The 21,230-nt window shown below is 40.9% G+C and overlaps 1 protein-coding gene across 2 annotated transcripts; it reads right to left on the bottom strand.

The window, feature by feature from the left end:
- Positions 1 to 332: 332 nt before the first annotated feature.
- On the bottom strand, positions 333 to 21,121 carry syt9a (synaptotagmin IXa). 2 transcript variants are annotated; one of them, XM_076992511.1, is made up of 7 exons: positions 20,551 to 21,121; positions 14,332 to 14,791; positions 13,573 to 14,125; positions 3,892 to 4,012; positions 3,163 to 3,334; positions 2,841 to 2,970; positions 333 to 1,337 (listed from the first exon to the last, which is right to left on the bottom strand). In XM_076992511.1, exons 1-7 carry the CDS (start codon positions 20,696 to 20,698, stop codon positions 1,269 to 1,271), a joined length of 1,653 nt encoding a protein of 550 aa, XP_076848626.1. In that variant the 5' UTR covers positions 20,699 to 21,121; the 3' UTR covers positions 333 to 1,268. The 2 variants fall into 2 exon arrangements, with proteins under 2 accessions (XP_076848626.1, XP_076848627.1); XM_076992512.1 differs by having other exon boundaries at positions 14,341 to 14,791.
- Positions 21,122 to 21,230: the final 109 nt, after the last annotated feature.

Below are 21,230 nucleotides of genomic sequence, written 5' to 3'. Positions count from 1 at the left end.
TTAGTAAATGTGGAAATTTGCATGCAGAATCCCAAATGTATCTAATTTTGGTTATTTTGCAATGGAAGACCAGGTCACTTTTGCATGTCTAGCATTCTTAGAATGACAATTACCTTTAGTTATATTCTAATCTCTTTAAGCTCCTCAGGTTTTAAACATGTTTTATGTATTTCTGTACCGTAAACATGGAAAACGTGACCAGTGGACCAAAGGAAATATGACCAGTGGTTAAACTAAAAGGTGATATAACCAGTTTAAAAGTTAAAACTGATCAGATCAGTTCACTGAAACTCAAAAATTCACAATTGTTTTTAAGAAATGAGTGTTTAATATCATGAAATAACATTTTATTTTTAAAGTTTATAAGTAACCCATCAGCAAATGGAAACATTTCATGACAGAATTCACACATTATTTCATGACAAAAACGCTTTAGACTGTACCTCACCAAAACACATTCATGCACTTTTGAGTAAAAAAGGAAGGATGTAGGAGAAAAACATGACCTCAAGATCTACAAATAACACAATAACATACATTACAATATCCAGTTAAAAACACGAACCAAGACTATGTTTATAAAAGAGAGACATTGTCAAATCAAACCTACAGACACCCATACAGACGCTTCTTGTGACTCATAACTCTTTTAGTCTTCGAGAGACTTATTCTTTAAAAGCACTCCAGTGCAAAGTGAACTCAAGGTTGAACCCCCTGTTGTACTGAGTTCATCACTCTGAGAGGACTGGGCACAACAGCACCACTCTCCTGGTCACTAAAGGGATGTACCAGTTACTCAGATGTGTGCATAAAGGAGCCCGCTGTTGGGCCAGTGGGTCAGAGAGCAACAGCAGGCCGCATGTGCATCGGATGACACATGCACTAGCCTTCACCCTTCCTGATTGGTGGCTGTGCCTTAGGGGAGGGACTTGTTAGGCTTTGATCTGGCTACTTCAAAATTGTAGGTGGGGAGGTGGGGTGTGTGTGTGAGGGGAGGTAAAAACAACAACAAAAAAAAAACCTTGTGTTCTTTTCATATCACCATATTTTGTATAATGGAACCGTACAGTATGTGACCACTCAACATGCAGCTGAAACAATCAGTGTTCCCATGCAAGGAAGGGCCTCCAGAGGACCAGGTTCAAGAGAATGGTGTTCCAGTGTCTTCATGAGAAACACACAGCTGGATCTCAGCAGCCCTGGGTCTGGCCTCTTAGCTCCCAGGGCGGAGCTTCTCTCCCCGTGTGCTGACGGAGGCTGGCCTTGTTCTAAGGGGAGGGAGGAGTCTTGAGGGAGTTACAGGATCCAGTCTGGCTTCCCCCACCAGACCCCTGATACTGCAGAATACAGAGGAGCAGGAGATGTTATTCAGGAATGGGCTTACCTTACGGCTGTTGTCAAAATGAAGATGCAGATACATGAATCCAGTGTTTTTAATCTAAAACTTTAATCATATATTAAATGAAAGATGCATATAAGGCATACAGTGATATAGTATTAAGCTTTCAAATCAGAAGCAGAAAGCAGGTTTTGAACTGAGAGTAAACTGCCACTTCTGTATTATGGAAATCAAACATGGTGCTTGGATTACACAGTGCACTTTTCCACCCCAGCCTGAAAACCATCTGTTGTGAGAGAAATTCTGTGTACTTTCTGCCTGGTGTGCAACACAAGAGCCCAAAATAGCCTTATTAAAATATTATACAGACTGTTACTGGAACAAACAGGAATCAGAACACTGCCTTCTCTGTGCTGTGTGCTGTTCTTTAAGATTAATAAATTAATAACAATAATTACTACTTTTATTTCTTAATTTCTTTGTCACTGCCAGGAATACAATTTTTTGTGCGAGTTCAAACAGTGGTGCAGGTTCACTGACAGGAGGTGGACATAGTGTGCAAACTGATGGCATTCTGAATATGTGTTTAGAGAGATAAATGGGGTTTGTGCAGGCATTATAACCTTCACTCAAATGGCATGAGATGAAAACTGCTAAATAATAAATGAGCTCCCTTTACAGTTCAGGCCACAGTTCGAAAACGCAGGAGGACTGAGTGACTGAGAGACACCACATAGAGTTACATCCCCCTACTTCTTTTTATTCTTTATAACATCTCTCTGCCTCTATCTGCCTGTCCCCTATCTGTGTTAATGTCTCTCTCTCTCTCTCTCTCTCTCTCTCTCTCTCTCTCTCTCTCTCTCTCTCTCTCTCTCTCTCTCTCTCTCTCTCTCTCTCTCTCTCTCTCTCTCTCTCTCTCTCTCTCTCTCTCTCTCTCCCCCTCCCTCCCTCCCTCCCTCCCACCATCCGGCTTGTCGCTTCACTTTCCCAAAGCTTGGCAGAACCATAGTTTTATCATTATTATTTATTTAGTACACACCCATTCTCCATGATGTTCTGAACTGTTCTTCTAGGAAAAGTGCAGAGGTCACAACTATGGTCTTGCTACTACATCATTATTGCCTTGTTTTTGTTTGTGGGAGCACCAGGTTCACAACCACAGCCTGAGTCCTCTCACGTCCTCCAGTAACTGGACAAACTCACTAAATAAAGTGACACCCTCACTCAAATGTAAAGCCACTAAACAAAAAGAAAAGAAAAACTATATACTAATGGAAATACAAAGTGCACTGGCTTCCAGAAACTCTTCCACAAATGAATAAATGGTTGAATGAATGAATGAATGAGTGCATTATGTGGACTTGAACATGATTTATATGGTCATGAAAGGTAATTTGATTACACACTCGTGAATGAAATTACCCATATAAAAACATTTATCCACATAATGTCCTATTTTGTTCAGTTGTATTTCTAGTTCTGATGCCCAAGACAATCTTACCTCAACAAGAGGATGCCATCGAGCGATGGGTTTCCGTGGATACGTTAGCATCTCGTTCCAGTGGTCTCTGCCCAAACTCTCTGCGTCGTTGCCCACCCGACACACACCTATAACCTCATTGTGGCCTACACTGTGAGACGCGCCAAGCACAAACACTCTTTACTGCGCACGAACGACAGCTTTTGTCTGGCACAGAGTCAGAAGTATGGAATTCAATAATCTTCCTCGCAAAGGACTGAGTTCTTATAAAAGTCTCTAAGAAAAAAGCCTATGTTGCTTATGTGAGACATATTGATCATAATAGCAAGAGGTTGTGACTCACCGATCGTAGTCCATCACAGCTATTAAAAGGCTAATTTGATCAATGTTCTCTGGTGGGACATCAAACACTATAGCCTCGTTATAAACAGGGTTCAGTGTGTTCCTTTTGGTGGACGTTTTCCTCTTTTTTAATCGCCTCCCTTCACACATTAAAGAAACCTTCACATATGGATCTGTAAAACAGGCCAGGAAATTAGAATAAGGCAAAATAGCGTATGTCTCTTTCTGCATATTGTAAACCTGTGATATCATTACATTGAGCTGGTTGTAATATTTAGATTTGTAGTGTTCCTTCCATGTAAAGAAAACTGATCTAAAGCCGGTTTCATTGATTAGAGAATTATAATCTGAGGCTACTGCACAAGGCAAATTGATTTTTAGGTCTTCTCAGATAATGAGGTCTAGGGTATGTGATGCAAGCATACATCTCTTCCATAAGATTCTACTATCTGCTCTGGAAGTTGATATGCTTTGTTCACTGGCTGCTATCATGAACTACAGTATAGGGAAAGTCAAATTCATAAATTTGAAAAATGAATGCTTGTTCATATCAAAAGTCAGTATGAATTCATTTGGGTTTGAATGATACTTGCATTAATGTCTCTGAGGTTTTTTATCTTTTGTCCTCACAGACCTCTGAAATGAAGATAGCACTCCTAAAATGACAACAGCGTTCTTAAAACATATCTTCAGAAGAGAATGACGTGGAACATATTCTCTGCGGCTGTACCTGATGCTCCAGTGATGTCCATGGCTTTAAGGTTGCGTGCTTTTATCATTGTGATGGTGAGGCGACCAGCAGTGGGCAGGTAGCACAAGGAAAACATCAGATCCCCCAGGTCCACATTGTCCTGTCAACAGAGTTAGAAATGTTCTCATGTTACAGCTCTCGTGTTTCACTCTTGAAGTTGTGCAATGAGAACATGCAAAGATTATTGCATAGTGTTGCAAACCTGAGCATTTTCTATATGATACTTTTTATTAATCCTTGCATATGCACTGAAACACAGAATTCCTAGCCATTATACAAAAAGTGAATAAAACTCAAGGTAGATTCCTACACATCATTTCAACAGTAGCATCAGTTTCCATTTTAGAAATTAACAGCCAGATTAACACTTGCTCTCAAAATACCTCGCCTGTGAAAATACACCCAGGTTTTCTCACACTTATTCATCTGTGTTTCACAATGATAGCTTTTTTTACAAGGCACTTGATATGTAGTTATCAAGCTAGCTATTAAGAATTCATAAGACTCAAAGTCCTAAATATCATTTGGCAACAATGTCTGAGTAACACCACTACATTTCTGCAGGCCACAGACACAGACATCTCTGCAGCATAATGTTGGAATTTATGTCTTGTGGATAGACATGCAGAAGGCTTCCTGAGCCAGATATGTAACTTTGTAAAAGCACTGGTAAGATAATCCTAGCAGATATGATGACCAGAGTCCTTGATCTTCAGAGGGTCTTTGGACTGTGATGTTGGAAAACATTCCTAATTCATTTTCGAAAAGTTAAAAGAAAGAGGGAATGATAGTGATAGAGTGCAAGAGAGAGAAAAAGAGAGCGAGAGAGAGAGGGGGAGGGATGCAGAGAAAGCATATTTGTGTGTATCTGTGGCAATTTTGTTTATCCTAGGGGCTGCATGTCTAAGCCAGACAATATATTCTCTTCTGACATTTACCAATCATATCTTAATTCTTATTTTCCTGGGGTGAAAAGACCCAAGGAGGTAAAGGCTGCAAAAATGGGGTGAGATTAGAAAGCTGTGCCCTGTTGTTAATCGCAGGGCCCACTTAGCAGGGAGCAAAACTTCTTCCAGAGGAAAAGGTCACCCTGTTGGTGTGCTAAGATCAGTATGTCCCAGACTGTAACAACCACGCAACTAAAACATCCACTGCGATGCGTTTCACAGTTTTTTGGCTACTAATTCAACCCATTGGAACTTGACAGTTCCTGTACTCCGGATTATATAATAAACACATTATTGCATTCACAAAATTATCTCTGTGGTGCAGTACAACTCCCAAGACCTAAGTGACAATGCTCCACAGCTTGAGATGTACAGGTCCATGTAATCTAATGATGCTCTCCCAAGGCTAGCGAGCCATAGGAAATATCAATATGTTTTGTGCCTCAAACAATCTGCATATAAAGGTGGATAAAAATAGCCTGTTGGTGGCCTTCAAGCTCAGGCCAATCTAGAGCACTGCAATTTCATGGCCACATTATGTTTGATTTGTTTTGATATGCTGAAATCGAGGGCACAGACTGACATTTAAACTTCCATTTTATTGTGAGGTCGGGAGGTCTCAAACTGTCTAAAATGAGGCATTCACAGAGGCCACGGTTATCTCATACTAACAGGCACCGTCATTATTTCAGCCCTACGGTATTGGAATACGAGTATGCAGTGCTTATGGGCCTTATGACAAAATGTCACAAACTGTGACTTAATGCTCAATTTCCACCTAAAGCAATGTATTGCCAATTTATATCTGTAGTATCCTGGCCATAATGTTCAAATATGCATTTCATTCTAGGATGCACCTGTGGCTTGTGGATCCAAATTTATATATGAAACAGCAATCATGACTATAAAATGGCCACCAGTTCAAATTGATTCATAGTATGACTATGCAGGTAATAGTATGTGGCTGTGTTACACATCTGAAGTAGGACCACCTTTGGGATTTAGGTGGATGAAAACATGTAAATACAGGATCTGTCAGTCCTTTGCTTCTACTGCAAGAAACCACAAAGTCAGAATTTGTGAGAATTTGTTTTGTGCTAATTATCGTGAATCGCTTCACTCCAATCCAGATATGCTGAGTCAATCAAGGCATTTGGCAGAACTTCAGCTAGAAATGTCACTAAAGTGGCTGGGAATGTGACATTTAAATTACCAGAGTCTTTGTCAAGGAAAGAAATGATTACTTTAATTCAGCTGAGAGGAGTGTGACATCTCTTGGAAAAGCAGCAGAGGCATAATTAAAATTCCTCATACAAATCTGCATTTATCTTGATCCATACTATTGACTGATAGATCTGTTGCACAATAGATGTGTTAGGTTTTTTTTTTTTTTCTGCACTCCGAGTCACTGATGAATAATGAATTCTGGATGCTAATTAGATAAAGGTCACGAGCAGTAGAAGAACCACGGACGAGGCCTGCACATGTCAGTCTGTAGGGTCAGTGAGCACACGTCAGTCTGTAGGGTTAGTGAGGACGTCAGTCTGTAGGGTCAGTGAGCACATGTCAGTCTGTAGGGTCAGTGAGCACATGTCAGTCTGTAGGGTCAGTGAGCACATGTCAGTCTGTAGGGTCAGTGAGCACATGTCAGTCTGTAGGGTCAGTGAGCACATGTCAGTCTGCAGGGTCAGTGAGCACACGTCAGTCTGCAGGGTCAGTGAGCACACGTCAGTCTGTAGGGTCAGTGAGCACATGTCAGTCTGTAGGGTCAGTGAGCACACGTCAGTCTGTAGGGTTAGTGAGGACGTCAGTCTGTAGGGTCAGTGAGCACATGTCAGCCTGTAGGGTCAGTGAGCACATGTCAGTCTAAAGGGTCAGTGAGCACACGTCACCCTGCAGGGTCAGTGAGCACATGTCAGTCTGTAGGGTCAGTGAGCACATGTCAGTCTGTAAGGTCAGTGAGCACATGTCAACCTGTAGGGTCAGTGAGCACATACAGGTGTTTGGTCAGCTTTCAGTTTCATTAAATACATGATGAAACTTTATCCACCTCTGCCTCCAACAAAGAGATTAAGGGCTAAATTGAGAGAGGTTATGTAGTCGTCCTCTGACTCGCGGAGACAGAAGCTGCGTTGGCGCCTCCGTGTTTCTAAAGAGCGTGTTGGAGCTTGGGAAAGAGCCATACGCCAGTATGAGGTCTGCTGGAGAACGCTTGACTATTTTATATATTTCTTGTACCTTGTCATTACAGTAAACACTTGCAGGAGTATATAAACAGTAATCAAGCAACAGCTTTGTATACATATCAACAGCAAAAGGTTCAAATACATGTGTGTTGCCTTGGCTTCTTTCTTCTTCACATATGCACTAAACCAGGGGTCGGCAACCTTTGAGACATGGAGTGCCAACTTTAACATTTCTAGTCAATGAGTGTGCCACTATCAACAAATAAAATTTGGGGGGGGGGGGGGGGGGGGGTTTGCATGTTGCGTACGAACAGTCATGCTGTCTACATTCTGATTAAGAACAGGGCTGCCCTCACTAGCCTAAATTCCAGCAAACCTGGAACACAATGCAACATTAATTTTCATCAGGTAAATGTTCCTTCCCCTGTTTTTGAGGGGTGTTTCTTTATACTGCCACATATTGTTTCGGACAACACTGCAAAGAATGTGACGCAGAAAGTATAAATGCCTCCACCATTCGCGCGGGTTCGCACGAGGTGTGCGGAGTCGCGCTACGGTCACTCGCGAAAGTATAATCCATAATAAATAATCCAGCCTTGACTCAGGGATTAAGTCACACGCAGCACCGTGCGGCCGTAAGGGTTATTTAAACAAATTTAAACATAGGTCTGTGGCGGGAGCCGAGTGCAGAGTGTTGAGGAGCGATTTCGATTGGAGGATCGTGCTCTCTGCCTGAGATTTTTTATTATTAATTTTTTTTGCTGATGCTGGTCCAGCGTGTTGTGTGCCAGTTATTATGCCTTGGCGTGCCAACGGTGGCACGCGTGCCATAGGTTGCCGACCCCTGCACTAAACAAAGGTGAAAAGTGAAAGGTGAGAAGTGACATGGGAGCTCTTAAAAAGTGATGACCAATTATACCAATTGGCATTAGATTGCTCTACTTAAGGACACAATAGATGTTTTGACCTTTATCTCTTGAAAAGGAAATCTCTTTTGTTTTGACTGAACTGATCCATGTACAATTATGAAAACAGAAATGTTGTCCATAAGAAGCAGTCTGGAGAAGAAATCGTACTTTTGAAGAACATCTGGGAGAAGCACTAATCCAGTCTGACTAAGACAACCGCCACCCTAACAACCTTATCCACCTTACAAACAGCATGACAACGGACCCATTTAACACAGAAGACAACCTGCAGGTAGAAAAGACAAGATAAGAGAGAACATCAGAAGGCCAGGTGAGAGATTGATGAGGTGATGCACAAATAATTGTCAAGAATAAGCAAATAGGATAAAAAAGAGGCTAACGCAGGAGGAAAGAGAAGAAAACGAGCCTGGGGCAGGGTTCACATTTATTCTGTAGGTCTGAGTTCTTTTTAACTTTGCAACTGTGCCAAGTATCAGCAGTCAAATAACATACAACTAAGAAACTATAGAAACTGCAGGAAAACTGAACTTCAAACTATTCTCTGAAATGAAAACACAGGAGCGCAGAAAAATTAGTTCAGTGGATTCCTTTCAACTCGGATGTATGTTCTCTCTATACAATCTACTGTATTTGTCATTAGTAAAACAACATGAAAGGAGCTCCAGTGTAATTTCTTGTAATTGCATTTGCAATGGTTAACCCTTCTCTATGGAACAGCGTCTGGTCATGTGATTGCTCTGACTCACACACGCCCTAAAGGCATGTTAATGGCTAATTTAGCAAGACATTTAAATAACAATTATGACTAACATAACATGACATTAAAACATTTTTGACTAACAAAAAGAGAAAAGTTACAGGCGTACTAAAATAATTGTTTTAGTGCTTTTATTTTGCAGTAGGTATTATAAATTTTACAACTTCACTACTAAGCGAAACATTTAATTTACTAATTTGAAACAATAGTATACTATTAATAAGAAGTTGATTTGTAAATGATTTGTTAACAAATATTGTTTGATGTTATACAGGGAAACCCGTGATGTACTGATGAAATCGTGAGGTATGTGGCAACTTTGTGTTTCATGTAATGCTGAGCCCTTTGGGCAGCTGTGCCGTTTATGTGAAGTGTGTGAAAGAAATGTGTGTCACGAGAAATGTAAACATGTGGCACGTGAAAGGGAAATGTTTCTAGCTATGTGAAAATATACTGGGTCGTGCCTAAGATCTGAGCGGAGTGGATTTTAAATGTAACAGCAAAGACACAACTATTGACGGAACAACGATACAACCACTGACAGAACAATTATACAACTACTGGCGGAACAGTCCCATACTGACACGCCCCTCATTCTCACCTGCATCTTTTCATTTAGTTTCTCCGTAATTACTCACAGGTCCCGCTGTTCGGTGCTGTGTATTCCTTGAGCCTGCCCCGACAGAGCCAGCCTGCTACATGCCCTAACTGTGCCTCCTAAGGACTCATTTTAGTGCTTAAACGCCGTGAGCCATTATTACAGCACTTACTGCTCCGTTCTCTGAGACGCAAGAGCTCCCATCTCGCCTCCTGCTGCTTCCATGTCATCACAACGTTCTCAACACCTTTTTGATTAAATATAATAATTTTAATTCACGAGCTGTATTCTTAAGATCTTACAAAAACAAAGACCTAACTTTTAAATGAGTCTCTGTCGTTAGACAGACTGGACTGGAGATGGATGCAAGAGAAGAATAAAATGTAGACAATGAAAATGAACAAATGAAGGAGTGTGAAGGATGTAACAGCAGTCTGGGCTCACGGCTGGTCAGGAGTCTGCAGCAGAACCAGGAGACTGGAGCAGCTCTCCAGAGGACTTATGAAGAATATGCAAAGAAGTCAGAGGGTCTGCTGAGAAAATGGGCAACACAGAAAATGCTTGTGATTTACCTTTTTTAAAAAATATAATATTGTTTTCTGTATTCAGCCTATGATGGCTTGACTATTTGTCCATTTTCTTCTTATTCTTATTATTAACCCAGCAGAATTATTATTATCCTTGATAAATGTATAGCTGCTTCTTTTCACACTTTGTTCATAAATGCTAATTTGTTGCCATGCCTTTCTGAAAGTGTAACAGTCCATTATGTTTTCTGCTGGTCTCATTTGACGCCGCATAATGATGTTGAAGCAAATCCTGCTGTCTGCAATGTAACATCAAAAGAAAATCAGGGGAAACAAAACATTCAGCTGTAAAATGCCAAGACAGAACAAAAGTAAAGCAGAGAAATATGGCACAGAAAGAGTTTACCCAAAGTATAAAGTCAAATCAACCAACACGCTGTATAATCCAACAGTTCGATGGGGAGAGTCCTGCCAGGAAGGACCTACAGGACATGCCAGCAAAAACCAAAGGAAGGTGATGCCTCGCCAACACGTTTCACCAAGCTTTCAGGTTATCCAAAAACCACCTGGTGTAAGATGAGATCTTTTCTTTGTTCAGTATGCAGAAGTCCTATGCATAAGACTGCCCTTTTGTCAAAGGCACTGCTCTCCTGTGATGGAGGATGAAAAGCCTTCCACATCATATGCATCATGTCATGATAGCCGGTGTGGCAAGACTGCAAAAGGGCTTAACACAAATGTAATGGACCCAGAGAAAGACCCAGGTAGCCACAAAATAAATGTTACTCAAAGTGAGCCAGTGATTTTAAAAATGAGGTGGCTTGAGGTGGAATTGCGTGACAAGTTGGCTGAAAGACATGCTGGAGGGAAAGGGGGATGCAAAACTAAAGCAAAAAGAAGCAGCTCAAGAAAAGAAAAAGATTGAGAACAAGGCAATGCGAAAGAGAGCATGGATACAGAGTAAGAAGGATCAGAGGAAAAAGAATGATTGAGGGAGGAGTAATGAGGACCAAACGGAGAAAGAAAAGATGTGGGAGATAAATCAGAAAAAAAGCACCTTGTTCAGCACAAAGAGAGGGACATTTCTGAACTCGAGAGCAGAAAAAGATGCTTGAGAGAAGAAGGGAGGAACAAATGTGTATCATAAATGAAGAGAATAAAGAAAAAAGTTAGAGAAGACAGCATAAAAAAGTGGTGAAGAAGAAAGAAAAACAGGAAAGGAGCTGTAGGATGAGGGAGAAAATGAAAAGCTAGACTAAATGACGAAGAGAAAGAGTAATGGTCCATTAGACAGACGACTCTACCCGGAATGCCCAAATACACACCAACCTATCACTCCACCCAGAATGCCCAAATACACACCAACCTATCACTCCACCCAGAATGCCCAAATACACACCAACCTATTACTCTACCCGGAATGCCCAAATACACACCAACCTATCACTCTACCAAGAATGCCGAAATACACACCAACCTTTCATTCTGCCCAGAATGCTCAAATACACGCCAACCTATCACTCTACCCAGAATGCCCAAATACACAGCAACCTATCACTCTACCCAGAATGCCCAAATACACACCAACCTATCACTCTACCCAAACACTCAACAAATGGATCAAATGCAGTACATGAAAATCAATGGAAAGGTTGCTCATTTAAAAAGGAGCTTTTAAATGAACGTGCTTGGAAAAATAAATGTGATGTCCAAATAACTCTTATTTCAGCTGTAAAATATCATTGCCATCCATTTTATATATATTTGTAGAGTTTCATTGATGGTAAAACCCTTGGTAAAATATAAGCACATTTTTACAAATCAGTAATTTTGTATATCCATGTCTAAATTATATGATGTACTGCAAATGAAATTTCTGGATAATTATACTATTTAATCTTAAATATGTAAATATTTAACATGCTGTTAGTTTAATCTTGTATTTCAGGATTTTCATTTTGTCTTGTACCTTCTCAGATTGCAGACAGTTCTAGGCTGATTCTGACTTTCATGCCCGAGTGTTGATTAATTACCATGAAGGTTTTAGGCGTGTGGGTCAGGACAGGCTCAGGTGCCTGATGGGCTCATGTGGCTTTGTGTTGTGTGGGCCGTGAATGATGAGGTCCTAATCTGTCATATGTGGCCCACTACTACAGATAACTGTTCCAGAACAACATAACTAGATAATTGAGGTAGTTAAAGCAGATTCATCCTGGCTACTTTAAAACATTGAAAGTGGAATATTATTTTGGTTTAGATGGACTTACTGTTAGTTAATGTTAGCTTTCTCTGGTTTATATTGTGTTAGCCAGTAGCAAACCATGACCATTAAACCTGGGCCCGCTCCCACCCCCCCCGAAAAAAATTTGTTTTCTCTCCTAATTAACTGCAATTTAAAAATAATAAAAAAATTGAGACGACAGTACAGCTTTTAAAACGCAATAAACAATAATATCTGTATTAGATAACTTCTTAAGCAAAATAAGGTTCCAACAAAATAAGGTTCACAGTTCCGTGTTCCTCGGGAGCGGAATATGTAAATAACGTGCACGAGGACATCAAAGGAATGAATCGAAACTAGCTAGCGGTGGTACGCTAACGACAGTGGGCGGAAATTATCATACAGTTAAGCCCACCCACTAAGAGGGAAGATATGATTGGTCAATTTTACTGTCATTTGAAACTGGTATTGCGCTGAATTATAACTGCCAGGCCCTCTGTAAACGAACAGCGGGCATCACAGTCCTGATAGGGGGAGACACAGGCTCACAGGCTTCCACTTCTCTTCCAACACAGATTGAATAGACACGGGTGAATAATTTATTTGCTTATATTTTTGTAATTGTTTAGATGTCGATTGTCAAGCTGAAAGTAGATCAAATAAAATTGGATAAATTATATTATATATATTTATGTTTTAAGAATATTTTAGGCCATCTGAGAGGGCGTAGAGGGCCCTGACGGTTCCCCACTGGTGTTAGCCAACATCAAGTAGCCAGATGCTATTAGTCATAGTATTACATGACCTTAGCCTGCATTATGAAGTCAAGAATTTTGCATATCATATAATAAGATAACATTCAGCATAATTTGGAAAACTATCTTGATGAACACTTGATGAAAAAAGTGACATTTGCGACTAAGTGATTCTTGGTCACTGTGTGTTACAATGATATACTAATGTAAGTGAATGAGAATTAAAGGTGATGTTGATAAATCTAATCTTCACTGTGTATTCAGGGAAAGATAACACAAAGTGGAAACCGAGATCCTGACAATTGACCTAAAGATGTACTGGAACTAGAACGTACAGATTTAGCAGGTCCAGTTGATCCCCCATTAAAGGACAGACATAGAAATGCAATGGTACTCACAGATTTTCGCATTGCAATATTTGTATAGTTTCTTAAAAACGAGTGACACCTGGAGTTGATGACTGCAACGATAATTTCATGATGGGAGGTGAATCTCAACATAGTAACCAAACTGATTAAACTTGACGTTACTGAAAACCCACAACATAGGGGAATTTACCTAGGGACAACTTAGCAACTGCAAAATGTGCAAAATGCTGATTCTGTCAAAGATCAACATGAAAGGAATTTACATATAGATACATATACATATAGAACAATTAATAATTTGACAATAACATTAACTAAGAATAGAAATTCTGGTATTTGAGTGAGTAAAGTCATAATTAGAGGACTACTCACCGAGGACACATAATGGATGTCCCTACACAGCTTGGTCTCCCGGGGAAAGTCTACCAGGTCCAGGAAGTTGTCTACCACCACTTGTCCAATGATGTCATGACGTGAGAAGCGGTCAAAATCGTAAACAGTGAAGTGAAGCTTTCGTGTTGGAAGCTCAGCATACGCCACAGGGAAGAGGAAGACTTCATCAAACACGGGGTTCAGAGTCTTCCGGTGCACCTTGGTCTGGTGCTTGGTCTTGCGATCGGGCAGAAGATAGATCTTAACATAGGGGTCTGAGGTGCCAGAAAAGTCCTTTGCAGGAAGGTCTTGGGCACGATGGATCTTGACGATGAGCTGCTCCAGATCACAGTCATATTTGAGGACAAAATGGAGGCGGCCGCAGGTACCCCCCCGGCCAGCTCGTGTCTCCTCTCCGTCCAGAGAGCGCTGCTTGTACAACTCTGGTTTGAGACGCCCGAGGCTCATGCCCGTCAGAGAGTCTTGTCTCTGGAACTGAGCTACCATAAAGTCAGGATTGGACTGGTTCATATGACGCCGGATAGAGCCTGGCCTGTAAATGAGATGACAAAGGACAAGAGTTGATGAACTTCACCACTGTAATCTGGAGGAGAATCATATAGACATTAGATAACATATAGATGGATAGAAGTTTGGCTACAAGGAGAACAGGAGAACAGATCTTTTAGTGAGCGTACTTCATCTAAGAAGGTGTTGAGGCACTTTATGCAAGAACAAATATAAATGCCTCTGTCTAACCTCACTGACCGAACACAGGTTGAGGATGGATCAGTGATTTGCCTCTGTATGCGACTGTTTCCATAGACTCCATTCTCCGCCGTCTTGCACTCCGCCTCTAGGGCGATGTCAGGCGAGGTGTGGCTGATCTTCAGGGCTGTTTCAGGCACCGGAACTGGTGGGGGAGAGCTGGGGGGTGGTGGGGAGACTGGCGTGGGGGGCACCGTCGACTCCTTAACCACCGAACCACGAGGCTGGCTCCGGCGATCGAGGGTGGTGTCCACCTCTGTGTAGATGGGCTGTGGTTGTAGGGGCGGAGGGGGTGGGAGGGGGTGGTCTGGTTGACCCTCTTTGGTGCCAGGAGAGAGACCTCGCTCCCGCCATGGAATCCAGCACAGCTTCCAGGAGACAAAGAGTGAGACGCCAAACAAAGCCAGGCCACAGGCGGTCACTACCAGCGACAGCAGGCTCACTGACACATCTGCAGTGCGAGACAGACAGAAAGGGTTTACGCGGATTGAGTGATGACAGAATACCGAACCAAATGTCAGTATAAAACAGAACAGCGTTGTGAAATTTCCCTGGGAGTTATACCAAAGACAGAAAAAGTGAAGGCTGATGTCACTTAAATAGCATTAGCATAGCTTCAGTGCAGGGCTACACAGAATGTCTTTTATTTGTTTTTATTATTAGAATCATTGGATAATATCTGTTCTTCATCGTACCTTCATTATACTTTCATTAGTCGTTACCATACCAAAGACAAAGTATTACTTTCCCCAGCTCCCTTCAGAAAACTGCACTCTGTTAGTGTAAGTTCACTGCTGCTCCCCAGTATGCCTGCTGGGTTTTTTTCCACTTGGTGCCATTTGACAGTGGATGCTGTCACCAAATTGATAGCTCTTAACCACTAGTGACTCTACTGAAATCCCTGAGCTTTAATTGAAAGCAGAATCATCAGTTAATTAGGCCCGAGTCGCACAGAGGACAACCCTATCTACCTTGACTTAAAAGAAGTGGTTACATGTTTAATTAAGATTACCAAAGTTGGTTTAATTATGTGGAGTCTGGCTTATCTTTGCCCCGGATCACTGTGGTATGCCTATGTGCCCTCTTTACAGGTCAAAATGACTGAAGTTTTGGAAAAACCTGTTAGAACTAGCAATCTGTGTGTACTTTGAATATAGACCCCAAATTGGTTATTAAAGTAGTTTTGCACTCAGAGTGTGAATAATATTTAAATCAGAAACCAAATGGAAACTGCATATTCATACAGTGGTTCCTTTTTTAAATTACATCCCTTTCAATGTTTGTCACTCTGGTGATTTTTTATATACACGAATGAAATGAGAACTGGGTCTGTTTTGGAATAAACATGTAATACTATCAAGCCAAAGGTTTTGAAGCATTTGCATGAAGGAAAATACTAAATACTAAATCGTGCGCGTGGATAATCCAGCCCTTCCACACGTGCTTTAGGTTCCACAGCCACAGAGGGAGTGTTGAGGAGAAGCGAGAAGTCACGACAGGCGCTGTGAACACGCTCCCTTCGTCACCTCCAGCTCACTTCACAAAAGCAGCTTCAAACCATGGACAAACACACCAACATAGCAAGATGATTTTAGAATCACAGAAATAAGCAGCCTTGCCTTGCTTCAGCACAAACGTTTTCAGTTGGTTGTTTTTTTGTATTTCACAAAGTCATTTAGAAACGTGTATATCAATCACAATGTCAACTAAATAGTGGACAAAAACTGATGGTTGTAACACCGAGACGCACTTCAGATTATCTGGGGTTATGCAGGATTTATGGTCAAATATCCTTGTTGGATAACAGTTTTAACAGTTTGAGTATTCCCTTTTTAAAGCTGCTTCCTGCAGGTTCTTACTCATTCATTGTTGACTTACTGAATGAGAGTCACTGAAGGCAAAACTATTCTGCAAACATCTGAAAAATCAAGCCATGAATCAGGCAAATGTTCTGAATCCCGCTAAACTAGCAGGGTGAATTTTTGGCCACATAGCTCTTGGCATTTTCATCATTTTCAGCGATATTCTGTCACAGCCAAGCACAATGAACATAAGTACCTGGGGGCTTCATTAACTTTGCCAGTGTAAAGCTATAAATAATGAGCAAATACACCAAAAGGTATGAGAAGTGGCCTTTATAGTTCCTCACATTAAACACTGCACACATAGGCATATACTGTGATCCTATTTGGAATAACTGTACATTTGCTTCTCTACAGATTAAAACAGTTTGTAGCTTAATGTGATAGTGAAATCGCAATTATATAATCAAGACACTTTTCCATAATTGCTAAATGTTAGTTTACAATATACACAGGCTAGTGACTTGTGGGATTTGCTTTACAAACAGCCCTTTTCTCTTCTGTGACGAGAAGTGAGGCAAACAGTGTTATGTGCCTGCTGGCCGTGAGTTCTGAGACTGTTTCATTGTAGTTGAAGAATCCAACAATAAAGACCTTTAAAACCCACACATTCAGGAGTGTTTTAAGGCCAGGATAATGACAACTCAACAAAAAAACTAGTTTTTACATACTAATAACCAGAAAATTAACTGTACCAAGTAAATAAATAATCCTTGCACAGAAGCCAGTGTGTTGGAGTGTATTAGAAGTCTCAGTTCTTTGAGGTCTGTACAAAAAGTGGTTGCAAATGAAATGCACTTTTGTAAATGTGAGCCACAGCAAAGCATCGATATGAACTTACTGTTGTAACCCAGATGAGATGTAATATTGTGTAAGAGCTGGTGAGCCTCTGTGTTAGTGTGTGTGCACAGTAGAAGGTCAGACATGCTCCCAGCTACTGTTCCACAACTTTAGTGCTATTTCAAGCACTATGAGGTCATGTGTATGAGACAATTAATCCATGCCTTACAGAAACATACCTCCAGATATCCTCGGGCTTTAGTATTATTTTTTTGTGTGTTTCTACCTCATGTCATGTAGGTACATTTTATGAACTGTAATAAATACCAGAACATCCCGTCTTTGACATGACTCTCAGTACTGAAAACATTAGCTGTTTGCTAAGGGGGCTGTTCATAAGGGATTTAGCATAAGGGAAAGTGGCATTTGAATATTAGGTCTATATTAAAAGTCCTTTTGGCAAACTACCAAGCACTTGAATGAATTATGAATTTGCAAATGTGACTGGCATGTAATAAAATTTGTAAGAATATCCAAACATACTTTCATACTTCAAAATTTTGCATGTTTAATCAAAATGTGTTGGGATGGCCACATATTTTTAAGAGAATGGATGAACTGACAACAAGAATTCATTTTGAGCTCATCATCCTACAAACACAACAGTGCATAATATTATACTTAAACATTAAACACTTCAAATTCCTTTAGGATTTTGAAATCTCCACTAATCTACAATCTAGACACAAACATCAGAGACAACTTCATCAACAGTGAGATAAATTCAGATAACGTTGTTACCGTCGCCTGCAACAGCTTAAGATTTGCTACATGTAAATTTATTAACACAACCACTAAAAAATCAATTGTAATCACCCATTTCTCCTCATGCATTACTGCAGGAGTCGTCTAATGTATTAGTTGCAAGAGCTGTAATCAGCTTTACATTGGAGAATCCAAGAGAAGGCTTGTTGATCAATTTGTTGAACACCAGAAATAAGGATTTGCCATTTCCGATTGAAATGCACTGTAATGCTAATGGACATTATGTTAATATGTTTGTATTGCAAGTTGTTGCTATAGCAGCAATAGTTAGGCGACTCAAAAAGAAAGAAGTGATCAGCACACTCAGAACTTTATATACATTTTATGCTTCAAACATCTACCTTTTCTAAAATTAACCTACATCCGACTCCTAGAACTTCAGAAGCACTTTACTTGGGAGACTGTCCAAAATGTTGCGTTTTTTTCTGTCTCTACAAGGATTTTCACACTCACAGGATCCATTTATATGGAACTAACGAGAATGTACTAATTGAAAACCTCAAGCAGCTTGAAAATTATTGTTTGCTCTTTGCCCAGCCTTTCTCATGCTAATGATCTAATTACAGTTTGCAGTACCACAGTGCTCCACACTGAACCCTCCATGAGAGGAGAGCCCGTATACTGTGGCTAAAGACCCATCACATGGTTTCCATTTGCTTATAATGCAATAATGTTTAGCTGCCTATAAGCCAGTCATCACTACATTAATTTTTCATTTCTATAGAGTCGGAGAAAAAGAATGGAATCTGGAGTTCGGGGACAAGGAAATTGATCTCTCTTTCTCTCTGTCTCTCATACACACAGACACACATACACAGAGAGCAGAGGATTACAGTTTGGAGTCTAGATTGCCTGCGAGGCTTCCAAGAATTTTACTCCTTATAGAAGAAGACGACCAGTCAGGTTTATTAAATGGCATTTTGTGTTTATACACACAAAATCCTGAATGTGAGTATATATTGCATTATTATTATGTACATTTGATTGTAATCTGCACATCTGAGATGTAACAGCAGATGAGCAGCATTTGAACTGCACTGCTACAAGCATTTTCTGTGCAGTCAGTAGCGACTTTCAACCGGTCAATACATAAGGTGACATAAGAGATTTGTCTATGCATGTGTATAGTGTAGATGCAAAATGTATAACATGCATTTGTTCTACTATTTATTGCTACTAATTATAATACTTCTTCAGTATGACTATTATTCAGAATCCTTCAAGCTTGCACTCATAAAAATTCTATCTGAGAACCTCAGTGATCTAACCAATGGCAATTTATTACTATTCTTTCCCCATTGCACTCCTATAATGGGAAGAAATTCAGTCTGACAGAGAAGACATGCCTCAGATGTGAGTCTTCATTAAGGGATAACTCCAGGACTCCTCAAGAGAAACTAGACCACGGTGTTTCATTCAACCACCACTGCCAAGAAGGAACAGCTGTCCATATATGTGTGTGTATGCCTATCTGCAAGTGTTTGTTTGTGTGTGTGTGTGTGTGTGTGTGTGTGTGTGTGTGTGTGTGTGTGTGTGTGTGTGTGTGTGTGTGTGTGTGTGTACTCATGCAATCGGTCATGCCTGTGTAGGCATTTAAGCCAGAAAACATTTTGACTGTTATTGTTAAAAATAGTGATGGCAGAGCCCTGAAAGCTATTTCTCATAATGTGTGATGGAGCAGCTTGGTCTGGGGTGACATCTCGCTGCAGGAAAAGCTTGAAAATAATCGCCCATGTCCTACAGCTTCAAATCATTCAAGAGGAGCCAGAATGAATGTTCAGGCTGCTCCTGAATAACACACTACTCGTGGGTGGTAAAAAAATCCTGCTTCTCTTTTCTGTGCATCCCACCTTCCTTACAACAGTGCAATATCAACCATTATTAAGCATGGAGCACCGCTGTGTAGGACTCCGTAATCAACTGCACAAATCTTCACCAAGTATGCTGTCTTTCCATAATGATACGGCATCCATGGTACTCATTGAAATGTTTGACTGATAGGCAAAATGTTTTTGATTACCATGTACTGTTCTTTGAGGGCCACTCAGCAAAAAAAAAATAGAAGAGAAAAAACGTTCACGTACATGCAATAAATGGGTCAAGTAGTCTAAACGGAGAGAGAAAGCGTGAGAGAGAAAGCATGAAACTTGGCACTGATCGTCGTGTCACATACTGTACGGAATATGTTGTTGCTCGCTTAGAATACTCTTCTGTTACCTCGGGTAGCCAACAGTAAGAGAACGAGAGGTCGTTTCTAGGTTGACTAGTTTTAGAAGTTGGACCAGTCAGTCCGTTGCCGCCGTGATGCTGACATGCACTAGGAACATTCTCCGAACTGAGTTTACACCATAGAAACATTGAAATGCATGGTAATTGCAGTTTAATGGTAAAGGCTACCGCAACTTTGCCATTTCTCCACTGCATTGCCATTTGGGCAGGTGGCAGCTTTTCACGTGCCTGACCAAAAGAAAAGCAAATTATTATACCGACCGGGCAGCTCCGTTCCACAGGTTGTATACATGTGCTTGCGTTACTTCAAAATGCAGCTAAGTAGTAAAGCGCAATCTCAAATCAAAAAAAGTGAATGTGTAGTAGCTAATGCGAAAACTATTGTCGACTAAATAAATCAGTTGTAAACGTTTCAACTGGAGTGCATTTTGGACGCAAGTCCACTGAGTGCAATAACAAAGAGATTCATGTGCCGTTAAACGACATGACTGAAGACGCGAGTTGTGCCGCCTACCTGATTCCGAATACCGCGGTCTTGCGAGGTCTCGGAAATAGTAAATGAAGTCCAAACAGTTCTCGTTCTGCACTTCCCCTTTAGAGCAGAGATCCGATAAGAGTTCTAGCGCTTTTTGACAAATCTCGGCCTCTCTGTCGACAGGCATTTCCCACCAGCATCCTTCTGAATGGAGGCGCGCCTCAGCAGCGCCGCTCCACTCCTCCTCCCGCCGCAATCCACACCTCTCACTCTCCGCCCTTCTCCTCCAACCACAGCCTCACTTTATAATGGCCATGGAGTGTAAAAGGCTCCGACGTTATGTCACTTTTTACTTTATTTGGATCTTTCAACTGTATCGTAACGGTATTTCATTGCATCCCGTCAATGCAGTCAAATAGCCTCAATACCTATCAAATCAAAATGCAAGGCGAGTTGAAATTGCGGCCACCGGTTGAATCTCCAGGCGATCGGACGCAGGTCCAGTGTCCAGACTGAACTCTAGGTGGTTCTGAAAAGTGGCACCACATACGGACTTCCCTGCTGTTGCGTTCTCTCGCTGCTTTCTGGGCTCTCTGGTTACCGTACAAAATCCCACAAGACCTCCTCTGACGTATCCTCACCGGTCCGGTCGGGTTCATTACATATGTGTATTCTGAGAAAATCTCGACCATTGGATGCATAATAAATGTGGATACATT

Source organism: Brachyhypopomus gauderio, chromosome 2 (genome assembly GCF_052324685.1).
Source record: "Brachyhypopomus gauderio isolate BG-103 chromosome 2, BGAUD_0.2, whole genome shotgun sequence".
Classification (NCBI taxonomy): Eukaryota; Metazoa; Chordata; class Actinopteri; order Gymnotiformes; family Hypopomidae; genus Brachyhypopomus; species Brachyhypopomus gauderio.
This window is presented reverse-complemented; position numbering and strand designations above follow the sequence as displayed.